Source organism: Acanthisitta chloris, unplaced genomic scaffold (assembly GCF_000695815.1).
Source record: "Acanthisitta chloris isolate BGI_N310 unplaced genomic scaffold, ASM69581v1 scaffold5590, whole genome shotgun sequence".
NCBI lineage: Eukaryota > Metazoa > Chordata > Aves > Passeriformes > Acanthisittidae > Acanthisitta > Acanthisitta chloris.
In genome coordinates this window covers 36,859-48,842 of record NW_008653254.1, presented here as the reverse complement: position 1 = coordinate 48,842, position 11,984 = coordinate 36,859, and the positions used below count along the sequence as shown (strand labels likewise).

At 47.8% G+C, this 11,984-nt stretch overlaps 1 protein-coding gene across 1 annotated transcript in view; it reads right to left on the bottom strand.

Moving 5' to 3' along the window:
• Positions 1-1,164: 1,164 nt before the first annotated feature.
• LOC103807386 (EF-hand calcium-binding domain-containing protein 4A-like) overlaps positions 1,165-11,984 on the bottom strand; it is a 26,648-nt gene continuing 15,828 nt past the window's right edge. The window contains exons 10-17 of the mRNA XM_009080117.1: positions 11,572-11,651; positions 8,802-9,096; positions 8,491-8,632; positions 8,179-8,260; positions 5,608-5,722; positions 3,049-3,156; positions 2,241-2,317; positions 1,165-1,249 (exon numbers count right to left, since the gene is read on the bottom strand). Coding sequence (XP_009078365.1) covers positions 1,165-1,249; positions 2,241-2,317; positions 3,049-3,156; positions 5,608-5,722; positions 8,179-8,260; positions 8,491-8,632; positions 8,802-9,096; positions 11,572-11,651 — 984 coding nt within the window. The remainder of the gene's footprint in view (positions 1,250-2,240; positions 2,318-3,048; positions 3,157-5,607; positions 5,723-8,178; positions 8,261-8,490; positions 8,633-8,801; positions 9,097-11,571; positions 11,652-11,984) is intronic.

The following is an 11,984-nucleotide window of genomic DNA, read 5'->3' as shown; positions in this document are numbered from 1 at the left end:
CCAGTTCCTACCTCAGCCCACACCTCCCCTCACCCTGCTCTGCCCCACTCCTTAGTGCCTCTTCCCAATGGAGATACGTTCAGTCTGGCTCTTTCTCAGGACCTTTACCAGAAAAGTGAGGTTGTTGCACAGTCACTGCAAGAGAAAAAGCTTTACTAGGTTTGTTTCACACAGGCAGTTGCCTTGTGCTTCCAGCACTGGGATAAGCTGGCAGGGTGGGATCTTTCAGGACTGTGGGTAAGGCAGTTCCGAGTCGCTGGAGATCCTTCAGGAAAAGATAAGAGAATGGGAGGAAACAGGCAGCATTCAGCCTTAAAACAGGCTATATCTGGCTGTATATATACAAACTATATAGTTTGTACAGCACAGCTCCTGCAATGGGTTATGAATCAGCAGCATGTACCAGCACCTGTGAGTTCCAGGACAACTGCTCTGTGTTCTGTAAACAGTACGGGAGGGACAGTGATAAGGTCCATGAGGGTAACAAAGAGATGAAAGCCATTGGGATGTTATTCTATCAGCTCATACTATATTCATACATGGAATCAGTTAACTACAATATTGCCAAGTCCAAGCAAATTTCACACTAAACACAGGGCCTGATCTAGGTCTTACAGGAACTGGTGGAAGTGTTCTCACTTACCACAGCAGGCTCTCAGCTGGGTGCTGCTGCTACAGAACCAAGAGGAGATGCTGCTCTCTGAGACAGATGGATCACTACTTACAGCTAGCCCACATTTAAAATAATTTCTTTATCTCTTACACTAAAAATTCCATTTAACACCGCACCACCTGTGTCCTCCACTCTCTACTGCTAGGCCACTGCTTTGACAGAAGGAAAAAGAATGAGAATTCATCCTTTTACACAGAAGCAACCTCTCCAGACCCCAGTTTGTGCTGTTAGCCAATACCAGCCCAATTCCCTCAAAAGAAGCAGAGGCTTCCAGAGACAAACGCTGCATGCAGAGTTGGGAAATGGAACAGTGCAGATAATATGCACATTTTTGGCCTGATTTAGTGCCTCAAAATTAACAGATTGGGAAAAGCTGCAGCTTCCCTAAGTCTCTACAGAGCTGATACCATCAGATTTGGCTTGCTTGAAAGGAACCCCCAACTTCATGAAACAGTGTTGGCATGTGTCTCTTGCTGACACATTGATGTGCCTTATGTGCAGCACCCTTTCCTCCTGCTGATATCTTCCAGCTGCAGGGCATTCTCCCTCTGCCTGTCTTCTTGTGTTGTCAGCAACCTGGAAAGAACAGCACAGATCAAAAATACAACTTAGTTACTGAGATCTTCCTACCAAAGCATTTGTCTCTGCCCTTTACTCCCCACCAGCCATTTAGGATTGTGACTGGCCCAAAGACCAGACTTCTCTGGAAGTTGGCCTAGATAAACCACACACAGAAAATGAGCATGAATTTCCGGGGAAGAGGGAAAGAAACTGGACACATCCAAGTGGGGACACATGGCTTTGCAGTCAGAGCACCAGACTGGGGTGTGAGTGGTCTGTGCCTTACTCCCAAGCTCCCACACTGATGTCAGAATCCTGGGCCGTTTGCTTCACCTGTCTGGCTTATCTTGGGCAGCTGCAAGATAATAAAGCTTGCTGAAGGCACGTGCTATGGGAGATGTGATTTACCTAGCTGATAAGCAAATCATTGCAGTTAATGAACAGCTAAGTCCTGCTCTGGCTTTAACAGAGATGATACAGGAGGAGGTAAAGGGATAAAAGAAAACAAAAGGATAGTTTTCTTGCAAGATTTCAAATACTTTTTTCAAAAATACCTGGTTTTTTTTTTTAACAACTAAAAATCTTACAGCAAACTTCTATCAGCCTTAAAAAGTGTTGTATCTTCCTTTAAAACTACTGCCACCAAAACAGCACACTATAATGCTTATTAGGACAGGGAAGAAAAAACCCTTAGAGCTGCATGCAGACTTCAAGCTGAAAACAACTTAAAATCTGGGATAGTCCACAAGGTTTTAGTGATGAAATACTCAAATTAAACTCTCAATCTTACAACGGCCAGCCCTGCCAGATGAAGCATTGTGTGCAAAAACATCCAGTCTACACTTGGTGCTCTCCAGGCACAGAAGACACAGACATGGAGCTGGGGAGTCAGGTCTTTTTAGTGACATGGCAGGAGTCCCCTCTTCTTGCCCATTCCCCAGGAGAGCCCACACCAATCACCTAGAGCTGAGGAAGCATCCCGCAGTGACTGTTGCTGTGCACTAACCTGGCCATGTGCAGCATGGGCTCCTTGATGTTATAGCCAGTCATGGCACTGCACTCGTAGAAGACAGCCTTGTATTCCTGCCACAGAGCACAGCAAGCACCCATGTTGGCTGCCAGCTCTCCACCACCATTCACCCACACCCTTGGGAGCTGGCCCACCCTTGCCACTGAGAACTCTGCCAAGAGCAGTTGGGACCAGGACAGTGGCTGTTACCACCCTGCTGGGGTGCACACCCTGCTCCCCAATCCAGGAAAAGGAGGTGCTTTTTCAGCACTGGGGGCCCAGCCAGAGTATCCAAAAGAGAACACTTGGGGAATTGTTTGGGAAGAGAAAACATCTGCCCAAGGTACTTTGATCCCTTTACCTTTGTGTTAGAGTCCAGAAGATGATGGGGAACACCTTTGAAACCCTGCCTCCCCCCACCCAGGGACCAAGGTCCCAGCAGGCTTGCAGACACAGGGAGTGAGGAAAGAGGCAGGATGATGTTGCAGGGCATGTGTTAGGGAGTCCTCAAATGGGAAAACATGTTCTCTTCAGAAAGACTGTAAGGAGGCATCAAGCTTCAAGAGAAACACATGAGCATGCTCAAGGGCCATTGTCTGCCAGGTATGGGCCACCACCTCACCCTCCCTGGTAGCCGAAGGACCTTGGTACACGTTTAGATTGGAGAAACAGGGGGTGGGAGGGGAGAGGGAAGATACCATATGGGAAAATGGCTCCAAGAAGGGCTTTCTGCCAGGCAGGCTGCCCTGCTCACAGCTGGAGGGAGCCTGCAGAGCAGGTCAAGCAGCAGAGCACAGAGTCACACCTTCGCCAGCCTTTCCCCCTCCACCTTGGGCACATTCCGTGTCTCCCTCTGCACAGCATCTATTTTATTTCCAAGCAGAAAGACCACAGCCCCGTCCTCAATCCCTTCCTGCAAAAGAAACAGAGTAAAGCACCCTAGAGTGGCTTCAGTGGCAGCAGGATCATACCCTTTAGCTCATTAAAGGGACATTCCCTCAATAGCCCCAGGGATTTGTGGAAGGAAGGTCAAACTATGGGAATGTATCCCAAATATTGGGATGCTGAGAGAGGGGGGACAGGACACAAATTCCTGTTAGGGAAATAACAAGCCTGAAGAAAAGAAGCTTGCCCAATAGGTGGTTGGGAACTTGAGATCAGGCAGAGCTTCTTCCTAAGTTCAGTAATCTTTGTGTGTATGGGTGGTACTATTTGTCTGATGTGCTCTCCTAAACTTCAGGATCCCCTTCCTGAAAATCCACTGGCCAAGTAAGCTAAGCAACCTTCAACTCTGATACACTGTTTCTGTACGGCCTGTAGTTCCTAGGCGTTTCCTGGAGCTCTTTGAGGTTTGACTCCCTCTAGTTCCACTGGCTCCCTAGAACATCATTACTGCAAGCACAGGGCTCAAAGTTAATTCCAAACTCCAGTACTTTGGATAACATGCAGTACCTGAACAGCTTCAAAACAAGATAAATACACAGATAGGGAGAGGAAAGGAAGGGAGATATTAAAAGTTACAGATTTTGTGTGCTTAGTTTAATCTTCCTGAAAGGAGCCTGATCTTCAGAGGGCGGTTAGTTTTGCAAGTCTTAACCTTTGATTTTTAAGAGTCCAAAGAAATAGCTAAGTGGTTGGTTGGGTGGGGTTTTTCCTCAACAAGCCTGTGGAAGTTAAAAGTAGAAACCTCCAACATATGCTTATTCATTTTGCTAAGATCTTGGGGTTTTCAAGACTCAGCACAACCAAAACAAAACTACCTTTGACAACTTCCCTTCAGCTCTTGATCATCTACATACAACTTATTTAAATTATACAGACAGGCTTTTTTTGTACCCCCAAGCAGATACAAGCCACAATGCTTTTATTGAGAGTTTGGAAATAAAAGGCAGGAGAGCAAACTACAGTATTAATACACAGTTACCAAATAAAAAGAAAGGAAAAAACAATCGATTGCTAAATCTGAAGCAAATGAGGGGGGCAAAAAAGCTATTACAAATATTTCAGTCTCATCTAGAAATCTCCAAGCAGAGTTAGGATATGATCGTGTGAAGCTGTGCATGCATGCTGCAGGTCTGGGCCTAAATGCACCAGGGCCATGTCCCTTTCCTGTGCACAAGGTGGCCATTAGGCTGGACTCTTTGACTGAGCACAGGTGTGATGTGACCATGTTTAGGAGATGCTGCCAATGCACATGGGCTGCTTACAAACACACACTACTGTTTTGGCAGGTTCCACCACGTTCTGCCACAGAAAAGCTCTCACCCTCAGCAAGTTTGCTGATGGCACCAAGCTGTGTGGGGCAGGCACAGTGGAGGGAAGGGATGTACCATCCAGAGGGACCTTGACAGGCTTGAGAGGTAGAACAATGCAAACCTCATGAACTTCAACAAAATGAAGGGCAAGGTCCTACATCTGGGCCATGGCAATCCCAGGCACAGCTACAGGCTGGGTGGGGAAGGAATTGAGAGCAGCAATGTGGAGAGAGACTTGGGCATGATGGTGGATGAGAAGCTCACTATGAGCTGCAGTGTGAGCTCACAGCCCAGAAAACAATTGAATCCTGGGCTGCATCCAAAGGAGTGTGGGCAGCAGGTCAAGGGAGGTGATTCTTCCCCTCTACTCTGCTCTCGTGAGACCCACCTGGAATACTGCACACAGTTCTGGTGCCATCAGCATAAGGACACAGAACTCTTGGAGCAAGTTCAGAGAGGCCACAAAGTTGATAACAACATCTCCCCTATATAGACAGGCTGAGGGAGTTGGGGCTGTTCAGCCTGGAGAAGGCTGCATGGAGACCTCATAGCAACCTTCCAGTATCTGAAGGGGCTACAGGGAAGCCAGAGAGGGACTCTGTGTTAGGAACTGCAATGACAGGACAAGGGGTAATGGGTACAAATTGAAGGAGGGGAAACTTAGGATAAATATTAGGAAAAAGTGTTTTCCTGTGAGGGTGATGAGACATTGGCACAGGTTGCCTAGGGATACCCCAACCCTGGCAGTGTTCAAGGCCAGGTTGGATGAGGCTTTGAGCAACCTGCTCTAGTGGGAGGTGTCCCTGCTCATGGCAGTGGGGGTTGGGACTAGATGATCTGTAAGGTCCCTTCCAACCCCTAAAATTCTATGATTCTCCCTCATTTAATGTGTTACCACCGGCTTTGGTACCTTCCACACGAAGCCCCTGATCCCAACCTGACTACCACAGGCAGCATCAATAACATCTGTTTGACAGTGCAGCTTTGCAAGGTAAATGGGACCTCCTGGGGTACTGGATGATGTGGCTCCCCAACAGGCTGTTAGAGGTGACCTGGAACAAGACAGTGGCAGCACCACCAGTGGTGGAGAGCCGAGGTCCTGCTCTCACCTGGATGCTGCTCATCCAGTTCCGCACCGCCGTGAAGGAGCACTCGGCCGTAATGTCGTACATCACCAGTATCCCGTCCGCCTTCCGGAAATACTGCTTGGTAATGCTTCGAAACCTGAGCCCAAACAAAGCCAAAGGCACTCTCAGAACCATGGCTGTGTAATAGCAAGAAACAGAGTGGGGTTATCTGTCTTTTAGTGCAGCCCCTGTGCGTGACGTGTCCCCTGGGGCTGCTGTGTACGCATTGGGGACAAGTCAGATCCTTGCACTTTTGAGGCTCAGCCACCCAGCTGTGGGTAAGCAGGAGTCTGTCCAAATGCATGGTGCTGAGAAAGCTGGAAGGAAGACTTTTGCAGGTCAGGAAGAAAGAAACAGAAGGATCTGTTTGGTTGGAATAGGGAGAAGTAATTGCCTATAAAAAGGAAAATGGATGGAAAAAAACTGATCTTTCTCTAGAGTCTGGAAGAATCTGCAGACTAAGCTGTACCAGAGTACAAAGTAGGCATAATGTCTGCCCCGGTGTTGCCAAAACAGCCATTAAGATCTCAGCATCAATACAGCCTGTTTCCAGTCTTGAATTTATAAAGCAATGCCATCATACATAAAAAAATAAATCAGGCGTTAAACACAATTTCAAGGAAAAATTACAACCACACATCTACTTTGCCCTGTGGATACCAATTGGAACCATAGGCTTGTATTTTGTGAATAAATTCCAACAACAAAACAAGACAAAACCTTAAATTCTGTAAGCAGTTTGTGACAGGGCCATGGTATAACCACACTGATTGCAAACTGATGGAATTAAGTGCAACACAGGTACTGAGATCTCACTGGAGAGCTGTGTATTTCAGCCCTGCACAGGGGAACAAACTCTCCTATTCTGTTACAAGCCAAGAAAACCTACAGCAAACTACAACCCTCCTGTCCATTTCAGATGATTGCCTGAAGACTGTGCTTTCTCACTGCAATAAGGGTATGGCATTCTGGCAGCTACCCAACTGAGGAAGCACAGATTGTATCTTGGACAATGCAGGTGCACCTCTGGAAATGCAGGACAGACCAGATGTTCCAGAAGAAACATAAAACGGAGCATGCACCAGACTCAGGGAAGTCACCAAGGAGTTCTCCTTGCATGCTCCAAGGGTTCTTCTATCTTTTTCATAGGATATTTACAGCTAGACATCTCCAGTTAGAAGTACTTAATATTCCTCCAGAAGTAAGAAAAGCTTTTGCTTCTTCCCAGGTCTCCTATTCAGTATCAGCATTGAGCCAAGTTCTCTCTTGCAAGTACACATCTAAGACCTGCTAATGCTGCAGGAACCTATGCTATTGTCTCTTCTGCAGAGACAATAACTTGAATTTGGCCTCTGATGTAATCTGGCCTCAGTAAAATGTCACATTTCATGCCATAACACCTCACCTTACTGCTCGGTTTCTGCACTGAAATAACCACAGGAGTCCCCTCAGAAATCATTATTTCTTCAGTATGAAGCTTGATTTGAGAAGAAACAGTTGCTTTCCAATAGTTATTCCTACTTAGTGCACTCCCACCACGTCTGCATGGTCTAGCTGAGGTAGACAGCATCATTATTCTGTCGGCACAGTTCAGGATTATAATATTCCCATGACCTCAACTGCTTGCTGAAGGCCTGCTCTCCTAACATACTTAGCTCAAAATACCCAGTACTTATTTTTGTCAGGCCCCTGAGGCTAATGTCCCCATCAAAATAGCTTTTCATCTTAAGCTTTAAAGTGCCTCCTAAATAAAATATAATTTACATGAAGGTCGTGATGGGCCTTCATCTCTAGTAGAAGATGAGGGTCAATTGTGTCTTCTGCTACTCTGGACCTCACCAACAGGGCTGGTAACATCTAGAGATGGCCCATGCTTTTGAAACTAGAGGCCTTCAAATGAGGAACCTGTTTAAACTGTCACAAAAAGCTGCACAGTCCCTCTACCAAGGATTAGCACTTCCACAAGTCTATCAGCAGAAGAGACAGTGGAAAGGGCCAATAACGTCACTGAGAGTCCAGCAGAGTAGTTCAAATCACCCTCCCTACAGGTCAAGCTAATTCAGCTGTCTTTGAGTCAGATCCAGGAAGGTTCACACAGTCCTTTCCAGCCCCTGAATAGCAATGGTGGTGAGCAGCTGCAACTCAATCTGTGGTCAGGATGTCCATCTAGAACCTTAGTTTCTATCCTACTCTGCAGCCCTGTCCTGCAGCTTTTCCCAGAAGCAGGTTGATGCAGGAGAACTTTGAGGGCTAGAGGAGCTGCAAACCCCACAGCATACAGTGATCTATGGATCTGAAGCCACAAGGATGCAGGTCAGACACATGGAAAACAACTTTTCTGTTAATGCTCAGAGCAATATCCCTGGGCCCTATTTCACAGCCACATAAATCTCTGAAACATACCTTTACTGCAGGTTCAGCACAGGAATAGCTGCTGTGACCTCTCTGGTCCTTCTGAAGGTAACAGTTATCCCAGAGACAGAAACCACTTCTGCATGCACTCGTTCCCTACGCTGAGCCTGGAAGTAGAGCACTCTCACAGAAACTGCTTACCTTTCTTGTCCAGCTGTATCCCACAGCTGCAAGGCAACCTGGGTGTTATCCACCATCAGACTCTTCACCTGGTAATCAATACCTGTCAGGAAGGTAACAATGGTCATCAGGTAAGATGGGGAAAGAGAGCAGCTTGCTATTCCAATGGCCAGGATCAGCTCTATTTAGTTCAGGGAAATTGCAAGAGCCATTCAATCCTGGGAGAAGGACCATCTTTACCTCTACTTGGGCTATAATACAGGCCAAAAGCATTTTTCCAGGCTGAATTTCCCACCCTTCCTATCCAGGTGAGTCAGGGACCCCATTACTTACCGATGGTTGCATTAAGCTCAGCCAAGAACCTGTCGTAGCAGAAGCGGTGGATGAAGGAACTCTTCCCAACACCAGAGTTCCCCACAAACACCACTTTAAAGATGCGATCCGGGGAGCAGCTGGCTGGTTCCAGTGCCTGGAGCTACAGTGGAAGGAAGGGATGCAGTTTTGAAAAGCCCAGCTGCAGGCTGGGCTTTGATTTAGGCATCAGACCCCTGCCCCTATGGAGCTGGAGTCAGATGGGAAGAGAGTCAGAAACCCTGAAGTCCCTGGTAGCAGGTGTTTGAGGAAGAACAAGTTACCAGACTCACCCTGCTTTCGGTGCCAATGGGCTGTGCTCGTGGAGGCAGTGAAGCAATAGCTAAGCCATCTGCATCTTTTCTGCAGTCAGTGTCACCCTTCAAAGTCATCTTAAACCACTCAGTATCTGCTGCCCGGGGCCATCTCTCCTTGTCTCTGCTATTCCCTCCATAGTTTGCGCCGCTTCCTTCTCCTGTCTTCATCCATATCCCATTACCTGGGAAGTATTTACAGTTCTTTCTGTTGGGTTCTTCCACTGCCACATCCACTGGGAAGGTGAAGGGAAGGTCCGCCGAGGCCAGTTGTCTGTGTTGAAGTCCACAGGCATCACAAATAGGGTGGGAGGGTAGAGGAGACAGGGAAGAGGAGGAGATTGCAAATTCCCAAAACAAGCAATGCAATCCAATTAGTGCATATGCAGCACTTGCAGAAACTCTACTTCTTACATGCACTCCCCAGACTCCCTGTGGCTGAGGCATCAGCAGCACCCCCAGGGAGAGAGGGATGGCTCACCCAAGCTGTCCTGTACTCATATGTGCCAACAAATATTTCATTCATTTTAATAAAAATTGCCACTTTCTGGATTTTTCAAGAATTCTTTGCCCCCTGCTTCCCCCAGTGCTGAAAAATGAAGCAAAACATACAAAGGTGGCAAAACCAAAACTTTTTTCAAAAAATAAAGCAGCAAATACCCTCTGTTTTTGTTACCAAATACAACACAAAAAGAACAGAGGCTCTGAGGTTAGTGAAGAGGGTTCTGACTGCAGGCAGCAGGACAAGGGGGTGTGATATGCTCAGGAAACTGCATGCAGTGTGCCCTCTGCTGCAGGCACACAGCTGTGCTCCAGGGAACCTGCCCAGCACTCCCAAACGCTGCTGTACCAGAGTTTTACTGAGTTCAGGCAGCAGAAACCTGCCACAGCTGTGCAAATTGAGGTGAACATGCTCACATCAGGTCACTTTGCCTGGTGTTGGTTCTGCTGTGGCCTGCATCCACACTTTGCCCAAGGTAAGGGAGCCAGGACCTGAAAGACAGTTCTTTTCTAAAGCTTCCAACCAGCCACAGTGGCTGGCAATGGCAAGAAATGCCCACGACCCCTGCCCAAGCTGTGGGAGTGGGGAATAGGGGTTGCACAGACTGTGCCCACACAAGAACAGGCTGATGCCTTTTGCTCACTGAGGTTAGAGATGACATGGTAAGTGGAGGAATAATCTTCAAAATAACATCTAGAATAACTAATTTAAACTACTGGAAACATTGCTGAGGAGACAGGCAACATCACTGGCTTTCCATGGTTAAAGAAGTGGACAAAGGGAGTGCAAAGACTTAGAACTCAACTCAAGGGCTTTATCCACCACAGACATCTCCACAGCCTTCACTGGCCAGCAGGTTGCATTTGGAAGCAGATTAGAGCAACTACACCTCATCCAGGCTGCAAAATTCACCTGCTGCCATGCCTACAGTTTTTCCATGAGAAGGAGCTCACATTCCTGGTTGTCCTCTCTGCATGTGCCCTGAATGCCATAGAGCCAGGCCAGCTGGAAGCTCTCCCTATTGAAAAATCAAGACATACTCCCAGACTCAGGCCCTGGGGAATGGCTTCATTTCCCAGGGTTGGCACAAGTTGTGCAATGAGGGGCTGAGACTCAAGAGCCTCTTTAGCAAGGGAGAAAAAGGGACAGACACAAGACTTTCTGAACAGTGACTCCAGATCCAATTGATTTTACTAAAGTTTCTCAAGCAATGTGGTATGACACAGCACTGGGACAGCGACAGGACCAACAACTACTTCTCCCCTTCTCACATCACCCTCACTGTAGACTTCTCCACCTGTTAAGCCTTTCCAGTGGGTTTATGCCAGCAGCAGCTAGAAGGATCTTTGCAAGAAATAGCTGGGGATGAAGATGGGAGAACTTGGTTGTCTGATTCGATGGATAGCGTGTCTGCCAGTCACACAGCCACGGAAGAGCTCTGCCTCAGACCTATCCAAGCAATGATACAGCCTGGGCTCAAGAATCAGCCCTGCTCCGCAGTCCACCTGCATTTCCATCAGTCTGTGAGCCAAGAAGCCTGGAACTCAATTCTTAAACACCACTACCAGAATTGAAAGCATTAAAGGTGTGTTAAAGCTGGAAGAAACTTTGAGCCTAGCCCTATGTCTCTGGTTGGCACCAGGAAAACCTGGGGAGCAACACAACCTTCTGCAGAGACCTGGTAAGAAACAGGGAAGCATGCTGCCTTTAGAACTGGTTTGGAGCCAGCAGTTGCAGGTGAGATCCAGCTCCAAGCCAGGCCCTCTGCTTGGGGGTTTCAGCTGCCAGAAACCCTAGCCCTTGTGCAACTCCTGCCCTCTCCCATGCCCCAGGGACAGGGGCTCTGGCATGAGGCACCAGTGGACAGATTTCTGCCCATCCTCATAACTGGCACACCTGGGAGTTGATCCAGGCATTTCAGCAGAGCTGCCTGACTCAGCCAGGCAGCCTTTGTGACTCCCATCCCATGAACAGTCCCAAACCTTCTGATGCATTTGGGTTTGCTCCCCCACTGCTGCAGGTGGGAACAGCAGGGCTAGTTATCTATCAGTATCATCAGCTTCATGCTGAGCCAACACCACTTGATGCCAAGAAGCAACCAGAGCCACAGAAAAGCTGCATCTGCCCCATGCTCCCAAACCAGGCAGCACCAAGGTGTGAGAACTAGACACAGGACACAGCTTGACTGACAGGGTGCTCCAGTGGGCAAGGACTGACACCATGAACACAACACAGACACCATCTAACCGTTTGACCGGCTTGTCGTCCAGTGGGTAACTGCCTAGCACTGACCCTTTCTTCAGCAGGGGCTTTTTGTTCTGAGGCACCTGAAAATTGAAAAGAGAAGGAATGAAGAGTGTGATTATGACCCGTGAATCTGACCAGCCCCAGTTCAACCAGTTTCTAACTCGCCACCTCTGCAGACCACTTCGAGGAGACAAAGGCTGGAGCACTTGCAGCCCCACACCATGCAGTGGGAGTGCACCCCTGGCAGGGTCCAGCAGAGGTGAGCACAGGGCTTGATTTTCTCAGTTCAGATAATTTAATTTGTGCAAGAAACCACCACTGTTACTGCTTTCTCCTTTGCAATAAAATACATCAAAAATGGTGATGGCTCAAACTGAATTTTTCCTCTAGCCAGCCAGAGTTTTTATTTCTGT